The sequence below is a fragment of the Mauremys mutica genome, chromosome 2 (assembly GCF_020497125.1).
Source record: "Mauremys mutica isolate MM-2020 ecotype Southern chromosome 2, ASM2049712v1, whole genome shotgun sequence".
NCBI classification, from domain to species: Eukaryota; Metazoa; Chordata; order Testudines; family Geoemydidae; genus Mauremys; species Mauremys mutica.
In genome coordinates this window covers 209,099,591-209,119,713 of record NC_059073.1, presented here as the reverse complement: position 1 = coordinate 209,119,713, position 20,123 = coordinate 209,099,591, and the positions used below count along the sequence as shown (strand labels likewise).

At 36.8% G+C, this 20,123-nt stretch overlaps 1 protein-coding gene across 9 annotated transcripts in view; it reads left to right on the top strand.

Moving 5' to 3' along the window:
* ARPP21 (cAMP regulated phosphoprotein 21) overlaps positions 1-20,123 on the top strand; it is a 185,764-nt gene that overhangs the window by 28,488 nt on the left and 137,153 nt on the right. For 6 of the 9 annotated variants that reach the window (XM_045006977.1, XM_045006971.1, XM_045006974.1 and 3 more), the window contains 4 exons: positions 15,338-15,506; positions 17,171-17,373; positions 18,162-18,203; positions 18,954-19,043. In XM_045006977.1, the coding sequence (XP_044862912.1) occupies positions 17,206-17,373; positions 18,162-18,203; positions 18,954-19,043 (300 nt within the window). In that variant the 5' untranslated portion in view covers positions 15,338-15,506; positions 17,171-17,205. Of the gene's footprint in view, positions 1-4,552; positions 4,610-4,675; positions 4,695-15,227; positions 15,247-15,337; positions 15,507-17,170; positions 17,374-18,161; positions 18,204-18,953; positions 19,044-20,123 lie in introns of those variants that run through there. The other 3 variants (XM_045006972.1, XM_045006973.1, XM_045006975.1) reach the window with 3 other exon arrangements.

Below are 20,123 nucleotides of genomic sequence, written 5' to 3'. Positions count from 1 at the left end.
AATTCAGTTATGGTTCCCACAACAATCATAACTAAGCCACATTGCACATATATATATTAAGACACATACATCACTACAATATACAGCAATACAGAACTCTCATATTGCATGTTATGGTTGCTATGGGAACCAGAATTTTGAATTTCTTGACTTTTGTATGCTTAAAATCTCAACTGAATTGTATCATTAATGTAATTATTTTACGTTTAATTTTTTGTGGACATTGATGATAAAAATGGTGTCATTCATGCCAGCTATGTATCTTTGTATAATGACTCCACAATGAATCAGTCCTTTTTCTTATTCAGTTTTTCTGCAAATGAATTGCAGAGCAAATGAATGTATGCAATAAAATGAAAAATATAAAAATGTAATTTTCAATATGGCCAAACTGTAACATTATTTTATAATCCAAAGGGTCTTTTTCCATATGTAATTTTATAAGATTAAACTGAAATATTAATTTATTACATTGTATACTTGTACAAATAAAAACTTATTTAAATAACATTTTTAGTCTGCTGACTTATCAAGTTCTTATTGTTCTATAATCTAGCCAATTGTCTTCAAAGGAGAGTGTTTTGTATGATATTGGGAATTAATTCTGCGAAGTTCTGAGTGTCCTCAACTTCCACTGCAGTAGACAGCACCATGCTGAGCATCTGTTGTAACGTAAGGCTTAAAGCTCTCTCTTTCCATCATCCTCTGCTTAGGACTCTCATTGAAATCAATAGGAATTTTCTATACCACAGCAGGATAGTTTGTAATCAACAGCAGGATATTGTCCTTACACTGGTTTTGTTAATTTTGTTCTTATAGCTGACCTTAGAGTGGCTTTGTAAAGATTTTTTAAAAAATAACTAAAGGCTGGGAGTTTCAAAGAGACTGGAGTGAATTAGATGCCCAATTCCCATTGAAAGCCAATAGAAGCATGCCTAACTCCCCTAGACGTCTTTGGAAATCTCAGTTTAAAATCCCAAATCAGTTAACAGAATCTATATACAGACTTAGGATCCAGATTTTCAAAAGAAACTCATCTGAGCCTCTGATCTTACGTGCTCACATCAGATGTTGGTTTAGACAATGGAATTTAGACCTTGTTCGTTTTGTCTATTATGGTAGCCCCAAAGGCTCATTTCAGGATTCACAATGCTGGATGAACACACATTAAAAAAATAGACTGCAGTCAGTTTGAGTTCTTAATTCTAATTACAAGCCATTTTTGAAAATTTGGCCTAAAACACTTCATTTTAAATATTTCTAAAAAGCAGTTTCAGCTTTACTTAACTTTTGCTTCCTGAGCTCAGGGGACTATGTTTACATTGCAAACCCTAATAATACCACAGCCACCTAAAATGGTGCTGTAAATTGTACAGCAAGACAGTAATTATGGGTCAAGACCTCAAGCCTCTTTGCTTGCAGATCAATCAAAAGATGGCTGTCAACAAAACAAGCAACGTTAATTATCTGATAATGGAAGGTAGGTTCAATATGGCATTCATTGCCAAGATTTGTTTGGATGATTCAGCTGGCTCTGTCTTGGCACAGCTGCTTTCAGATTATATATATATAATATATATAGGGCTCAGGAGTGAGAGGGACCTCTGCACTTTGCATCTGACTCTGATGTAACAGGTGTCCTATACTAGATATGAAGTGCTTTGGACGCATCCACTTAGGACCAGACTTCAGAGGGGTTCTGGCGTGTGGAGCCAGTTGCAAGATCAGGGTGCAATTCCTGAGATAAAATAAATGTGGTGTACAGGCTATCCTGAAATGCATTGGGCTACTTAGTCAAACTAGTTGAATTGCTCTTGGACCTGGTACTAGACCTGCCTAGATTGAATGATTTGTCTTTGGAGAACTTCAGCAAACATTCACAAGACAGCACTGACCTGCTGGCCCAGTATCTTATGGGCCTTCTGACAGCTCTGGGACTGCATAAGGTGGTATTAAACTTCATGCACTCTTGTGGAGCCACTCTTGATCAAGGGCAAACTCTTGATTTGCTGTATGCTGCAGCAACAAAGATTATAAATAACTTCTCTGTTGCATTTGGAAAAAGGAACTTTTGAAACTAGTCCAGCTATTTATTCTTTGTAAGAGCAATGCTGAATCTGAGGAACCTTAAATAGCCTTTGAAAATCATCTATGACATATGGAATCCCCCTCCCCCCAGTAATGCTGTTCAACAAGGAAAATGCTATATTTTAAGGGGAATAGAGAGATGATTCTTGTTAAATGTAAACTCTTTTTATACAGAAATATTTTGGAGAAGCAAACTTTCCAGAATATTTAAAACAAATTTCAAGTATCTTTCTATTGCAATAGCATTCACTTTGAATCCTCCCTCCCAGGGATTTGTTTTGTGATGCTGCTGTGTTATAATTTTATGCTGTCATCTTATCACTCATACCTATGGCATTGACAAAAAAAGAAAAGATAAGTTTTAAAATTTTTGTTCTAGGATGGGATTCAAAATTTCTTTCAATCATATAAAGTCATTTCAAAGTAATGTATTATTATAACTCCAATGGATCTCCAACTGAGTTGTTAGTGTCTGATTATTTACACTTGCTCCCACTGGTATCTGCTAGAATTAGAATGGCTAGAAGCTTGCTTGCAGTCAGCATTTGTAATAAATTACCAAGTCCCTAGGTATAGTAACCATACGCTGAAAAGTGGCTTCTTTACTGTGTTTTTTGTTGTTGTTGTTTTTTTTAAATAGTTGTTCACTGCATTTCTTAATTGTCTTCCATGGTTGGCCTTTCAATACGAATCAAAGGAAATCTCAGAGCTTTCAAAATGCTTAATCAATGCATTATTAATCTGTATCAAACAATGCATATTCCACTTGAGATTTTACAAATAATATATGAGATATTCTGTTGAATTTTTTTTTAGAATACCTTCCAGGTCGGAGAAATTAAATTTTGCTACAGGCAGCATCATAAATACAACAAAACATACCATAAGTCAATTTCACATATTTTATTGAGTTTTGCAAAAAATTCAGGCATATACATATAAAATGCCAGAAACAAATACAAGGGAATAAATTCATTCCCTTGCACTTAGATGAGTTACAATAAAGCACGCTTTAGAGTAAGGTCATTTTTGTTAGGAAGCCTGTTTTACAGGGAAGACCATAGTTCCTCAGAATTTGGCTTACAGTGATAGTTATTGGCCTGCTTTTTCTTGTAGTTGGATCATGGAAAGCTTGAAGGTATCAAAAATAAAGCCTGTGGCTCAAAGGCATAGTATTACGTAATGAGAAATATTGACTGAACAGATTTTGTGATATATAAAGTCATAATTTTAATTCTTGTCAGGGAAGATCAGGTTGGCTTCAAAATATGATTAAAATAGGTGAAAAATGACTTTTGTTCAGAAATGAACCTTTAAAATGTTTGTACAAATGCACCAGAAATTCACTGGGGGTGATGAGGATGAATACTTTAACAAATGGTCAATTTTTTTCTGGCATGTACATTTTTTACTTTGTGGAATATTTTTTTAAATTTCATTTTTCCTTGCAAAAGGTTGTAAACCAGGTACATTCTTCTTTTCTGCTGTCATGGACAACACTACTTCATTCAGCAGTATTTGAAATGCTCTGTTTGTTACATATTGAAATTAACACACTTAGAGTCACAGCAAAAGACCAGGGAAATCAATGAGTCACAGGCTTCTCAATTAGAAGCCTGTGAATCAATTGAACACTTCTCACTTCCTCACAATAAATCTAGGAATACTGGGCCAGATTCTCAGCTGATGTAAACTGGCATGGCTCCACTGACTTAAGTGAAACTCTGCCAATTTACACCAGTTGAGAATCTCCAGACCACTGAATTTTTACAAAATTCATTTTTCTCCATTATAATAAACTGTTGATAGTGGAGGGTAAAATGCATATTTAAATTAATAACTACTTTGAGACTTTTCGAAGCTGGGCACCTTGACCCCAACCCTGAAGTCACTGGGAGTTTTTGTCTGAGTAAAGACCATAAGAATGGACTCATAGACAGCAGTCCTGATCCCAGATAAGTAGTCTGTATATCCAAAAGCATCAGTCTAAAACCTCATAGAAATTTTGGGGGGGAGGAATTTTTTTTATTTGAAAGGAGATCTTCTGCAAAGACTATTATTAGTTGAAGGATCTTGACGCAATGGAAAGATTTTTTTTTTCAGTTCATAAATTGTTACATGATTGGGCAAAAGTTTGAAAACATACCTTTACCCTCAAAGGATCTGTAGCACAAGTCTGTCTTTTGATATAAATCTACTTTGTGCTGACTACCATAGTCAATAAAGAGTGAACACCTATACTTTTTTTCATGAGCTTTGCCAAAATACTCTATGTGAATTCTGTGCTAAGGTTTTTGCAGTAGTGCATTCTATAATCAGATTGATATTTAGTTGGAGGTACTTAGCACAGCAAGAAAACTATGTGATGATATGGCCCTTTCTGGAATGGAAACAGAATATGTTATGGCATATCAAACTTTTCTCCCACATTTCCATTCTGTAATTTAAATCTTCTTATTTTTAGATCATTGATGCAGTTAGTGTGTTCCACTGACAAGCAAGACCGATTGCCTCACAGCGGGTAAACACAATTTTGGATATTATAAAAGCCTTTTTAAAATAGTGATGTTAAAACCACATTTGAAGCTTCAGAAGTTTGAATTCAGGTAACAAGATTTAAAGCCCATAAAATCAATAAGTAAAAAAATAAAATTCTATCTTTTAAAAAAATTTATCCTTTTGGATGTTTGTTTTTAAAGTTTTTAAATGGCCTAGAACTTTGAGACACTGAACTGAATACTTGATATCTGCAGTAGCTTCGCCATTGTTTTTTATTTATTCAAGTGACAAAAAGCTGTCTGAATAGGCATATTGTAGGCCGCTGTTCATATATTCCTCCCTTCCCCAACTGGTTAGTTTCTTCTCTTGTCCATCTGTCAGCATTTCTTTCCTGTCCGCGAGGAGAAACCAAGTAAACACTTAAAAATTATTTTCCCTTTCCATTTTGTTCATTTGCCACTTGGGGGCTAGAATTACCAACTGGAAAAGGTAACATAAATGTAGAAACCACAGGACTTTGACAGCAGTTCCTCACAAGCCACAGCTGAAAATCCACCATTGTGAATCAGTGCTGATGTTTTTCTAAGTAAACTGTTTTAACTTTCACCTTTTTTACTGATGTAACTGCTTTGAGGAGGACTCTTCTCCTTCTTAGGTGCTAGAATTCTATGCTTCATTCTGTTTTGTGCTGTATCACTTAGAGGTGATTTTTGCTGCATTTATTGCATTGACAAATTCAGTATAATATGTCTGAGGAAATGTGTGTGCAGCAATGCATCTTGTATATTGAGCATTCAATGACCAGTATTTTAAGAAAGAATGGTAATTCTCTGATTTTGTTTTTTTGGTTTTTTTGAGGGAAGGTGTGAACAAGATGAGACATAAATGTTCAGATCATCACTTTTATTGTACAGAGTCTGATCCAAATCTCCTGTTGTTTTCAGTGGGCTTTTTATCAAGCTCTTAATCATTAGCAATTTTAACCTCTGACTCATAGTTATAAATATTTGCTTTTTCTTTTTCTCCATTATGGGTGTGCAAAGAATAGAGATTCAAGGCTTTTCTTTGTAATGAGTGACGTTCATCAGTTAGCTGCATTTAACCGACACCCAAAATACAATGAAAAGAGTGCCCATGTGTGGCGGGTACTGTATTTTTAAAACTTCATTTATGTTTCTTTTGTTTTCAGAGAGACTGTAAACAATGAGGAAAAGCTATACAGAATGAGTCTCAAAAAACAATTTTGTGATAATCTTCAGGACACTCACGAAACCCACAAAACTGATTTTTTTTTTTAAATAGAGATGATAGTGTTAATATCTGGATTAGATTTGAGGCCCAAATTCAACACTGCCAAAAATCTCATCAACTCTTCTGACGTGAAAATGTCCTTGGGAGAGTTCTGCTATTTGGAATGCTACAAATGTCATACCATCCATTGTTCTCATGAGATTTCTACCATTTGGGGCTAAGATCGTGCATAAATGGTTGTTTTCATTAGTTTGTCATGACCATCTCCAAACTTAGACAAAAATGACTCTTCCTTGTTCCATACAAGAGGCTCCAGGAACCTCTTTTTGCTTTGTATTTGTACTAGGACTCCTAGACACTATAGCAGTACAAATAGTAACATTTTGGAGATTCAGGATCAGGAATTCTAATCCAGTCTTCCTGTCCCCAACTTCATTCTCTTCTGAACACAATTAAAATCAAGGTATAGGACTGTTTTCCTGCCAACGGGGGGGGGGGGGGGGAAAGCAAAACAGAGTTTTAGGGTCTGATCAAAAATCCCCTAAAGTCACCCTATTTACTTCAGTGGGTTTTGGATTGGGCTCATATTTTGCTTTTTGCATAGAGTGTTAGGTTTTTTTAAACTAATACTTACATTCTTCTGGCATCTCTGACATGAGTAATTACTTCAGCCAGAGGAATGATTTAGGTAATTATTTTCTTTGAGAAGATATCAAATAAAGAGATTAACGTTGATATGTTGAGATCCTCTGAATCTTATAACTATACAGGGATATGCATACAAAACAAATATTTGTTCTTTTTTCCATATACAGTGTATTCTTTTGCCTACTATGTGTTTTTTATCAGTGTTGATACCAATTCATGGAAACTTTGTTCAACAGAATTGACAGCTGAGAAGTGCCATATTGCACATCATGGGCTTGTTTCTGGCCTTTGATTTGAATAGATAGTTGCATCAGTTTTCTTTAAGTTAAGAATGCATTAGCAGATTGACTTACACATTAGAGTCTTTCTTTATATTTACCTTTAGATATATCTGCCCAGGAATTGTATTTTGCCTGTCTTCCGGTTGGTTTTAATTAGAAAGAAATTGATAAAGGCATGGCTTTTGTGTACCAAATAGGAAGAGCTGAGAGACACTTATCAGATCTCCTCATGTCTCTTCAGAGCTATAACATTCAAGATTTAGGCAAATTAGAAGAGGTAAACTAACATAATCCTAATAAAATAATCTTGCAGTGGAAAGTATCAGAGGATCTATTTCCTCTCATTGGCTTCAGTGGGTATAGGATTAAGCCCTGAATATAGAAATTGTTTGGAACATGTGCTTACAAGTGTATTCTATATTAAAAGAGGTTAAATAGTAAAAAAATGTATGTTAGTAAAAAAAAAAAAATCTTCCAGTTTCTATGGGGAAGAGGATTACAGTTAAATGGAAAGAATAGGCCTTTTTCCTATTATCTCCCTGGTAATTTGTAAACCTGATAGAGATTTATTGATTTTTTTTTTCAGAAAAGAGTATAACTTTTCTTTAACTACATGCTGGCTTTGTGAGAGAGAATAGTATTATGACTAGCAGGCATAACCATAATATTTAATTTAAGTGGTCAAAAAGTGGGGGGAAGGGTAGATCCTCTCCTTTTTAAAAGGCTCAGGTCTTCTGTGGTCAGTAATTGTACAGTAAGATAATTGTAGTACTTAGTCTCAGGTATGTTCCTATACAAGAGTGTTCTGCTGCTAGCAATTGTTTTCCTTTAGTATTTGCCAATTAAGCTACTTTGTGAAAATATACAGTTTTGACAAGGAATGGAAGGATGAGTACAGGAACCATTATAAACTGGGAGTTAGGAGAACATTAGGTGGATAACAGGAGAGGCAGAGTAATGTGTAATTCATTTCTGCAACTTATTATAGGAATGCAGCGCTGTTGTAGCTGTGTCAGTCCCAGGTAATTGGAGAGGCAAGGTGGATGAGGTAATATCTTTTATTGGACCAACTTCTGTTGGTGTGAGAGACAAGCTTTTGAGCTACACAAAGCTCTTCTTCAGGTCTGGGAAAGGTACTCAGAGTGTCACAGTTAAATACTGTCCACTAAATGTAACCCACTAACCCCTCTTTTTGTCCTATGAGTACAGGGGTGTCACCTTGAATGGTCCCTTAGAATATGTGCTAACTACTTATGTTAAACTATCTGTTCAGCCTAGTATTTAGCTGTGACACTGACTACCTTTACCAGACCTGAAGAAGAGTTCTGTGTAGCTTGAAAGCTTGTCTCTCTCACCAACAGAAGTTAGTCTAATAAAAGACATTACCTCACCCACCTTGTGTCTCTATTACAGGAATGCGTCAGTCCAGTGACAAGTATCGGAAGAAGTATAGAGCAGTGCTTATGAAATCATGTTTCATCCATATACTGAGTTGTTATAAGAGGACTTGCTCCAGGAGAAACTAGCCAGAAAAATTTCCCCAAGGAGAAGATCTATAGTACTTTTGTGCACAAACTGTATTTTACACGAGTTTAGTCTGTCTCATCCTGTGCTCTTTTAAGACATTTTTCTCAAAGGTGACTTAGCTAGACTCAGTATGACTTAGGAAGGCACCAGTTCATCATTCCCAGTCCATTTAGACTTTAGTTCTTCAGAGGCAAAGTGCTTTTGGTATTATTCCAGATAAACTTTAAAAAAGTGAAGAAAGAAATAAGAGAAGCCTTACATATAGTTAATATACATGTGAGGCAAACTAGAAGTATCTCATGTTTTGGGAGAACAACATTTTAGAAAACTGTACTATACTGTGAGACACTGTCAGAAAAAATAGGCCAGGATACCTTTGCCATTAGGAAAATAGGAAATATTTTAAGTACTCAAAATATAGAGTATTTTATTTGGATTTTAAGAGGTACAAATTACAATTTTAAAATTTTCCTTAGTTTCTCTAATTCATTTGATGTGTATGGCATACAGTCTGTGTTTTCTCTCCTAGAACTTGGTGGGTACCTGTAGCAATAGCACCTCAAACTATGCCAGTTCCCACACTGTGGGTTAGGGCTGAGTATGATGAGTACTTGGATGAGACTGTTCCAAGGAAAAAACCCAGGATGCTTCAAGAGCTAGTGTTGATAATTTAGGCCCTGATGGTACAGTGAGCTATATGCAGGCAAAGTTCATTGCGTATAATCAAGAGTTCAAGAGTATAATCCTAGAAGATTATACTCTTACAATATGTCTACACTGCAGCTGGGAGCATGTTTCCTAGTGAGAGTTGACGGATGTGCGCTAGCTCTGCTTGATCTAGTGCTCAAAAAATAGCAGTGTACCCAAGGACAGTGCGGGTAGCAGCTCAGGCTAGCAGCCTGAATACAAATCTGCCTGGAGGCCCTGGGTACGTATTCAGGCAGCTAACCTGAGCCTCCTCCTGTACTATAGCCGGCTACACTGCTAATGTTAGCGCAGTTAGTGTGTGTCTGTCCACTTGCACTGGGGAGCACACTCCTAGCTGCAGTGTAGATGTACCTTAGTCAGTACTAATTGTATACCTGGTTTTAGGATACACTGTGTTGGTGGAAAGCCTGTCTTTCTGATAAAATATAAAGCTATTCTCTTGACTGTTTGAGATTAAAACTTCCACAGCACTTTTTGCAAGATAAGGAGTGTTTATTCCAGTGTCCTACCCAAATTGTAATTTGAGTAACTGCATTTTGCCCACCTAAATTCCTTCCGCAGTTTCAATTATATAAGGTATTCTCCACTTCCGTATCTGCTCATTTTTGTTGTTGTCTTTTTGATACTTCACATTTAATATGCCAGTTGGAAAGAGAACCCAACATTATTTGAGTTTCCCTCTGTTCCTCTAGCAGCAGCCAAAGATCTTATCATTTGTTGTCATCTTTTCTTTTTAAAGGCAATTGGGGATATCTCAAATGGTCAATAATGTGATCCAGAACCATTCAAATTCAGTCGAGTTGTCTGGGATTTGACAATTGTTATCAGTTGATGGTTGTTTGGAGGTCTGTATGAAATGTGTTGGTGGCCTCAGCACAGTTTGTAGTAAACCAGTATTCAAGGGTCTGGCTACATAGCGAAGAAAAACCCACGGCTGTCCAGAGCTCGTGGGACTCAGGCTGTGGGGCTGTTTCGTTCCTGTGTAGACTTACGGGCTCGGGCTGGACGGAGCCTGGGCTCTGGAATTGTTGCACCTCGCAGAAGCCCAGGCTACAGCCCGACCCTGTGAGCCTGAGTCAGCTGGCACAGGCCAGCCATGGGTGCTTTGAAGACATACCTCAATTAACATTCTCAGTTGAGAGGCCAGTAATAAATGAACATAGAAACTGAAGTAACCTCTTACCCAGAGAGGTGGTCCTGCCTCTGCCTGCCCCTGGCTGGGAGATATTGGTAAGGGACTGTGGAGAAACTTGATTTGCTACTGCCATTGCAGCGTTTGTTTTGTGGGTGGAGAACCAAAGCTTCAAGAACACTAAGATCACTTTTAAAATGTTTTCCAATCTTTGTATTTGAGGACTTACTTTCAGCCTTTTAAGAGTCCTTGAACAACTAGTAGCATTCCCTCTGTTTGTTTTTCCATAGTGGGTCTGAGGTTGATTATTTATTATCTGGGATAGATTGATTATTCATATCCTGGTATGTGAAGATCCAGAACTTGTTCTTGTCTTTTCTCTCAAGTATATGCATGTGTTTCTGGTGTGCCGGATATAAAGACAGCAGTGAGAAAAAGCAAGAGCACAACATTGCCAACCAAAAGGGTTAAAAAATCATGAGTTTGGTTAAAAAATGTATTTTTAAACATAAACAATGCATTATTTTTATTTGCCTTCTGGTTTTTGAGTCTTAAAGGATCATATTTTCAAGCTTTTCTTTGCAACCGTGAGGGCGAGAAAGACGCTTATTTGTTTTTAAATTAATGTTGAGATTTTTCGTAATCACTTGACTCCAGGAGCTTGGGTTTAAACAAAACACTAAATAACATGGAACTCATGCTCGTAATCACAACAGTTGACAACCCTGAGAGCAATATGGGCAGAGCTGTTTTGTAATACTTTTCCTTTATGCAGTGTTGTTATTGCTGTGCTGGTCCCAGGATATTAGAGAGACAAGGTGGGTGAGGTAATATCTTTTATTGGATCAACTTCTGTTGGTGAGAGAGACAAGCTTTTGAACTTTGCACAGAGCTCTTCCTCAGTTCTGGGAAATGTACTCAGAGTGTCTCAGCTAAATACAAGGTGGAACAGATTGTTTAACATAAATAGTTAACATATATTTCAATGGACCAGTCAAGATGAAGAGGACCAATCAGTCATGGGTGGGCGGTGGAGGGGAGGAATGAAAGGGGAATAAAATAAATTTTCTATGGTTTCCAGGATTCCAAGGAGAGCACTAATTACTGGTGAGGGCTGCCTTTTTATAATTGAATCATGTATATTGGGAATTATGAGTGACATTTCTTTATGGGGAGAGAGATTCCCTGATTGTATGCTCCTATATTTCATGGATCCTCTGAAATACTACATCTGTCAAAATCCCACACAAAATCTATTGTGCGGTCTCATATTTTGTGTGTTTGGATGGATAAGGGATCTGTCCTGTAAAATTAATGTGGGAGGGAACCCAACATCCAGCCACAGGCTATGTCATCCCTTTTCCAGTCTGGTTACCCACCCTAGCCCTACAAGCACTTCTTCAGCCTTTTTACTTACATTCTCTAAACAGATCTGCTATTTGTGATTAGGGTCTGATCCTGTCAGGTGCTGAATGTCTCAGATGAGCACCCTCAAATCTGTTAGAGAGGGGTGTTCATTTGCCTTACAGGTGTGAGGCCGGATCCTTTGATGTGTTAATTGGCATTCTTAGGAGACATCAGTAGGAGCTGAGGGAACACAGAATCAGGCCCAAGATTTGTTTGCAAGCTTTTAATACACACAGTGCCTTTATATATTGCTAACTTTCTTTTTCAGATTTTGTCAGAGGACTGTTTCTATTTCAACTTGTTTTGATTATTGTGCAAATGTATTTATTGATACTTGAAAGTTTTCATTCACCCCTTTGTTGTATTATATATATTTTTATCACTTCCTTTTCCAGGCAGTTTTTTTTTTTAAAGCCTTGCACTTAAATTACTCAGGTTCTTTTTTTACAGTTTTTTTTCTCAGAATCAGTGTGCTATGTGCTGTTTATGAATAAATTATGGTACATGGTTTAACACTCATGCTATCTCTTTTCCTTTGCGTTAAAGTAGCATCCTCACCAATTCACCTGGGCTCAGCACAAACCATGGGTAGGGCAAGTCCCCAGTTACCACAGAATAAATTATTTTTTATTAATAAATTTAACAGATGACAACTGCATTTCCATAGCATACACCCACATGGGGTTCTTTAAACTGGTGTATTAACCCATTGCATTATTTTTATTTAAGTGGCTCTCTAAAAATGGCATTGTAGGGTGCCTTATCTTCTCTCTCTGACTTTTTTGAGTGGGATTTTCAAGTTTTCAAATTTGGGCACAGTGAGCTCCTACCTCCTTATGCTTAACTCCGTCCCACTTGTTCTTAGTTCAGACACACTGATTCCTTTCCCTGACCTGAAGAACTTTGTGTAGTTCAAAAGCGTGTACCTTCTACCAACAGAAGTTGATCCAATAAAATTACCTTATCTGCCTTGTCTCTTGAAAAATCTCAGCAAACCTTATAAAATTTGCTCCCTTGCAAGTTGGAAGATTTTTTTTTCTAATCACAAGCTTTGCAACCTCAGCCTAGAGACTGAAAGCAGAACTGCATGTATTCTGCCTCACTCTCCATAGTGAAGGTTTGGCAGTAAGAACATAGCTGACAATTTCGTTGATGTGCAAGGTAGAGAAGAATCCAGCATGCTTTTTCCATAGCTGTATAGACACCGCAGGACTAGCAATAGTAAGATATTTGTGTTGATCATTAAATAAATCGATATCTTGAAAATGCACAGGGAGCAGAAATGTATTTGGAGTTAAAGGGTGCCATTTTACAGGTATTTTTCTGACTATTTTCCCTTATTAATATATACCTTAAAGTTTATTATATAACACTGGGGATTTCAAAGGTGCCTAAGGGAGCTCCCATGGAGAGCCAGTTCAGCATGGGTTCCTTTGAAAACCTCAGCCTAAAAGTACATCTCACATATTGTAATATGAATTATAACTATTGTATGTAAATTTCCTCCTAAATGAATGGAAATGTGTATTGGAGGAAGGATGAGAAAGCAAAACTGTGGCTGATATCCCACCCAGTTCTTCACTTCAATTGTTCTCTTGGCTCAGGGAATAATTACAAATGGTTACAAAAATATTTGTCCCCATGAAACTGTATGATTGCTTAAATCCCTATGCCCATATGTCAGTATATACCCATTGAAGATTGCTTGATTTCAGCTCACAAAAATCCATGTTTTCCTGGGTTTTCTACAACAAAATGCTGAAATGCACACTGGGAATATAATTTTTTTATCTTTTTAAAAGATGTTGGCACGGCAGGTCTGAGAGATGCTGCTCAAACACCGTGTATGCTTCTTTCCCCACTGACTTATGCAATTTTGGTGAAATGCCTGTATCTTTTGTTCAATCTTTAAGATTCAGCAGAGTTCCCGAAGTCTTGGCATTAGATCATGTTGGCATTAGATATCTTAAGCATAACAATGTGTGGGTCTCCATTTATAAAAATATTCCTTAATATGTATGATAAGATTTCATTTTGAGATCTGTGGCACAGGACCAGAAATGTTGTTGTCTGCTGGAGACTTGGCAGATTTCTCTAGCTGGTGAATATGAGGAAATCTGAGATGCCTTTTTGTGAATATTTAGCTTATATGTGGCAATGCTGCAAGAAGTGTGTGGAATCCTGAAATTACATGCTAATTTTTGGCGAGGTTTTGTTATAACTACCTCCTATTTCCCTCATAGCTTTGGAGCTTCTGGACTTCACAGTGCTCTGTCTTTCTTTTCTTTTTTTGTTTGTTTTGACTCTTGTATTGAATTGAGAGATACTAGATCAGTTTTTTATTTTGAGGTGGGGGCAAAAAAGGGTCATGGGAGTAGTGTGCCTTCCTGCCAATCTCATTGGGTCAGTGAATTAATTTTTTACCTCTGTCGGCTCCATTAGTAGGCTCACTTATATATAATTGCTCTGCTGTATGCTATTAAGATTGTTTTACTGTTCCCCTCACCTTAGTGTTGGACCTCCGAAAATTACATTTTTCTGAGAGGACAATTAATGATCCTGCAACGAGTAGTTTTATTGCTATATACAGATTATATACTGGTTTAGAGGATGAGGGGATATAATCTTAAAATGTATATTTATGTTTACCTCTTGGGAAATATAAAAGGCTGTGTAACTAAATATTCTTTGCCTACACAGCACTGAATTTCTGGAGAGATCAGAATATGATCTTAAAAATTGTTACATTCTAGTTCTGATTTGTAGTGTTTAGCTAAATTAAATGGGTTGTAAGATACAGTTCGTCATATCATACAGTACAGCAGTTGCAATTGTTTGCAATTTAAAACCATGTACTTCAAAATAGAGTTTGATAATATGCCGCTTGTTTTTCTTACCAAGTGAACTTCATTTCTGTTCCTTTAGGGGTGTTTTTGCCTTTCTTCTATTCCCTTCCCCAAAATTACCTTGGCCACTGCACATATGGAAATCTCAACAAGACTCATTGCATCATGACAATTTTTCCACATGACCATAGTTTGTAAATCCCTCTCAAAATGTTCCTTTTCTGTCAAGCCTCATACTCAGCTGGCAGTAACAGTCCTGACGAATGGCGTTTGCATTGCATTTCTGAAGTAATTGATCCCGCAGTTTTGCTCTCTGAGCAATAATGTAGAGAGAGAGAGATCTCAGTATGTTGTTTTTTTACATATTGCCTAAAGGAAAGTTTGCGCCGATTTCCATTGTTCGGGGGAATTGGTTTTTCGTGGTCCCTCCCCTGATTATTTCAGCTTTTATTTGACAGATATGCCTCATTAAACCGACATGTAAATGAACTGTACTCTTATCGAGATTACTTTCTAAAAGCAGTCATGGAGCCTCTTTAAAATATTGTGTAATCCTTAATTGGGGCTGAAGCTTTGGTTAAAAAGCAGAGAAGGCTTTTTTGCCCATAGATAATATTGATTTCCATTGAAGCAAACAGATTATCTTAATTTTTTTATGTGAAAAGTGCTAGAATTCACTAAAAAAGGTTAAAATTGAAGTGAGTAATCTTCAGTGCATAATGCAATTGATAATTTTAGCTCTTTGCGTAGGAGCTGTTATGACTTGAACAGCCGGCTCTAGCCTTCATTAGAGAAGAAGCAGGCAGTTTTGAGACAGGTGGAGCTGGATCAAGCTGTGAAAGTGATTTGCTTGAAGCTGGTCATTAGTGTTAGAAATCTGGTCCTATTTATTGCATCCTTAACCCTACCATGATTATTACCATGATTATTTACTTTTTGTCTTTTTCCAGGTTGATGATGATCTGTAAAACTGTCTAAAGGAAGAGCATGGAGATTGGCATTCTGAACTATTAGTGGGGACATGGGACTCATGTTGTCATTGATCATTTGTGTGGATTTAACCGTTGAAGAGCAACAGAAGCAGCTAGAAAGACATCGAGAATTAAAGCTGCTTTGAAGGTACATGGCTTGTTTGTTACAGTTGTTAATCTGCAGCTATAATTATGTTTGTATTTGTGAATATTTTCTGTGTATAGATACACTATACATACAATGTACACCTAAAGACAGTGTGTGTGTGTGTGTGTGTGTGTGTGAAAATTTCAGTGAATTTGTTATACACGTAAGTGTACAACAGCCAAAAATTAACCAGCAGCATTATGTTTTTACAGTAAAAAATTGGGCCCTATTGGCAGCATTACATTTCTTTGAGAAATTTATTGAATTGCTTATTGACTGTACTGTGTGTGGATTGTAAACTTACAGCCCCTGTCCCAGTATTCATAAACACACAGGTATGAAACTCACAGTTCAGAAAATCTAATTCTGCTAAATCTCCACAATCTGTTGCAAATTGAGATGGAACAGTAACATATCTTTATGTAGGAACCTCTTCAACATCATTTACTTAACATGCCAAAAACAGATAGTAGAATTCTAAATCCAAATGACTGATGTTTTAAAATCTTTTGTATTTCCATTCAAAATAACAGACAGAAAAAAAGTGCTGCATGTTTATTACAAGCTGTAAAAGAAACGTGGCAAAATATAGTTTTGTCTAATAGCCATTGTTGGGAAAGGGCAAGCTATTGCACTGAAATCTGTTTCTGGAAGAACTCCCCTTTTCCACTACAGTTGTTTTTCTTTCAGACACATCTTAAAACAAGAAAAAAAGAAAGAGAGAGGGGGGGAAGCTAAATTATTCATGAGACTCATTTGACAATTGATCAGTGGGGGAGGTGCCGGGAGGGTGTTTTGTGGGTAGAAAGAGGAAAAATAATAATAGGCTTTAACTTTGAAAAGCCTTTTAGAGCTTCTGTACAACAGTTCATTGTGAGCTGAGAGTAATGCAGTGCAGTTAAGATATCTTCATTAGAGCTACCTGCCAAGGGCTTCCAGTAGGATTTCCATAGTGCTGGAGCGTGACATGGGGTTTGGGAAGAGGCTTTTGATTTTAATAATGGAGCTGTCAGTTTGATGTCTGGAGATGTTGACCCTGAGAGCTTTATTGCCAAATTTAGATTTCATATTTATATTGAATTATTACCTCTTCAACTGAATTTAATTTTTTGTGTGCCTGTAATGAATGTATTGGCTCTCTCTCTATACACCAGGCAATAGCTGAGTGATAGAAATCTGCAGTAGTCCTCCTCTTGGCGGTGCTTTATTTGTGTGTGTGTGTGTGTATGTATTATGAGAGAGATGCTAGAGGATGGGAGCACTGACATGCCTATGACCCGGAAGTGTAAATGGGACATCTATTTGATCCATCTGACTTATTTTGAAACAAAAAAAATTCCTTTCCATCCCGGTCTTCACCTCTGCAGCAACTCCTTGGCTGTGGCAGGAGAGCAAGGGGTGAGGGCTTACTGTACCTTAACTGTGGTTTACATTCTCTACCACTAAGCGTGTTTGAAACCAAGTTGTTTTATTTATCATATCTCAACTCCACTCTTCCCCAGTGTTGATTCAATATATTTGTTTTTCTGCTGGAGTGTATTGCCCTGCATGCCTGAGTTTGTTATTGTGGTTTGTTTATCAAAGGAAATGATAAACTTCTGTTCTCAAATGAATGAAAATTTCACCTCCCTCCCCCATTTTTTTTTGATGTCTCGACCATCCAGGTCACCAAATCTTGTTTTAATTTGTGTCTGGGAGAATGTCTGAGCAAGGTAAATTGAACCAGGAGACAGTGGAGGAAACTGCCAAAGAGCAGGAGTCTGCCATCTCTGATGCGACCCCAGAGAACTGCATCATTAATAAAACGGAAAGCTTGGAAGCAGAGGAAAAGGAGGAGAAGCTGAGTGATGCCAAGACGGACCTCCAGGTAAGGGGAAGAAGGACTTTGGATGGCCATTTCACTGTGTTATTATTACATTGCCATTTCCACTGTCTTTTGTTTGGCTAGATTTTTTCTATTTTCCTCTCCTCATGCTTGCTTCTTTCTGTCTTTCTTTCTTTCTTATTGTTATATTATTGGTAGTATTTTTTTATTGCTAAGGAGCCCGTTGCTGGGTACCCATTATAAAATACAGTAAAATATTTGTCTGACAGTTTTCCCTCTTGGGATATTTAGGACATTATCTTGATCTGATGGACTCACAGAATTCATAGAGACTGATGTATTTCTTAGTTTTACAGTGAGTTTCATTTTAAAAATAACAATTATTACCAACAAAAAGCGGTGACTCTCTTGTTATGCAAAACTAAAGAAAGATCATTAAACACTTGAGTCTTTATCAGATTAATATTTTTTTTACTCAAAAGTATATTAAAAGAAAGAGGGACTGCAATTTATGGGGCTACTGACCAGCTCAAAAGGAGAAGGAGTTTAGAGAGGGAGAGAGGCTTACTTCAGTATTGTCTTTTTATTGTGTTTTTTTTAATTTGAGCATAACATTGCAAAGCATCAGGTTTGCATCTTGTTTATACCGATCAGATTAGTGCATACAGCAGAGGGAATTCTTGGCTCCCCACTTTTTTGGAGTTGCATTAGGATGTTGTTACTTTGCAATCTGCAAATGATAAAGGGTTGCTTTGAGAAGGATTTAATGAAGTATGCTGATATTCCTATTGTGTGCATTTTCCACTAAAGTGACAATTTGTTACACACAGAAACGAGGTGTAAACCAGAACCAGCAGAAAAAGAGATCCAAGGTAAGGTTTCACATTGCATGCTGAGCTGACAAGGTGATAAAAAGTTCCATTCAGGTGGCTGTTTTCATATACAACAATGAGCTTTTATCTTCAGTTTTTCTTCATAATCATGTGGCACAAAAGCAGAGGAGTTTCACAAGATATTAAGTGTCAATCTCCCCTTTATTTAGCAATCATACATTGGTTATTGGGCTTGCCATGTACTTGTATGTGTGATCCGTGTATGTGTTTGTGTGTGCAACTGGGGAAGAAAAATCTCAGGTCATTTTTCTTTTGTAATTAATGTTTTGTTTGAATTTTATTTAAGTGGAGTAATCAAGTTTCCAAAGCTGTAGGGATTAAAAAGATTGAGTAGGAGGAAGGCAGCTAGTTAGTGTGAAATCTGCTAGCTCACTCGCTGTTCTTTTTTTTTTTTTTTTAATAACGTTTTCCAAGGGTAGATCAATACAACTTTTAAAATTTGTCACTGTTCAGCTCTATTGCTGTTGGTTACAGGAAATAGAGTTGTTGCTTTGACTATGTTACCAGATTTTTTTTGTTTTTTGCTTTTATGATTTTCAGTTGAAGTAAAGTGTAGCAAAAGCATTTAAAAGCCAAACCCATGTGTCAAATGACTTGCTGGACAGAAACTGCTGTAGTTTTGCTGGACAAGTACCTGACTATTTGAAATTCATTGGGATGATTGGCACATGTGCAGATTTGGGGTCAGCCGTAGTTTCCTTTGTTTTGTTTTCTTTCTATCTTATTCAGTCAGGAGCTAAGGGGAAACTGGTCCGGAGTCTTGCTGTGTGCGAAGAATCATCCCCTCGACTGGGAGCAGAAGGTCTTCATGATAATCAGGTACATCTGAAATCATGGCCGTTAGCTGCATGGTTGACTTCCACTTTCACTTGCATGATCATGTTACTTAATTGGGCTTTTAACAATATTTTTGGGGAAAGCAAAAAAAAAAATTACATCGGACAATGCACACGATTTTATGAAGTTATCTGGCTTAGCGTATACTTTGTTTTGAAATATTGAAGTAGTCTTACAGTATGTCACAGGGTGTTGTTTGCTTTTTTTTCCAGACCCCCTGAAAATTTCAACAAATGGAAAAGAATTCAAAAGAATTCAGATTAAAATTAAAAATAAATAAAAGATAGAATTGTTCTTTTCTCTAAGGCTATCTCTTTTGAGGCTACACCAGATACAGTTCTAAATACATTCTGGTTTCTAGTTCAGCTGAGATCCATTATGTATCAGTCCCCCAGTATGCACTTCATAATACTACACAGATATTTGACTCTCTATAAATACATTGGCAGAGAAGAGAGGGTGCATTATACTGAGTAGGATTCCATTTTGTATTCCATTTATTCCAAAGAAACACCTTTTGGACCAAAACATCTTGGCAATTCGATCCAGCAGATTCAGATTCTGGAAAACAGTTCTAGGCTCGCTTGCAAAAAAACAAAAAACCCCAAAACCAAAACCATCAAAAACTGTCGTCGTCATTTTCACTTGACCAGGCAAACAAGATTTTTTTTAAATAATAATAAAAAAACCCTGAAAAGCTGCCAGCATTGGTACTTGAAGATTCAGTTGTTTTATTGGCAAATGAGATTAGCCATAGAGAGAAAGAGATTGAGAAAATGACTTTTGTGAGCTCAGAACAAAACAAACAATCACTTTTAAGTGTACTTTCTTTGACTTTCCTCTATTGACTTGAAATGAAACAAATTGAACTCTCCCCTTATGCTCATAAGTGTGGAGAGGATTTTTATTTATTTATTTATTCATTCATTCATTTATATTTATTTTTTGAAAGACCAAAAACCAGATATTGTTTAGCAGCTGAACTTCTCCAAGTGTTCACTGCTTTACAATGATGATTATGCAGTAGGGAAATTGACAGGTTATTTTATAGTTGTAGGTATA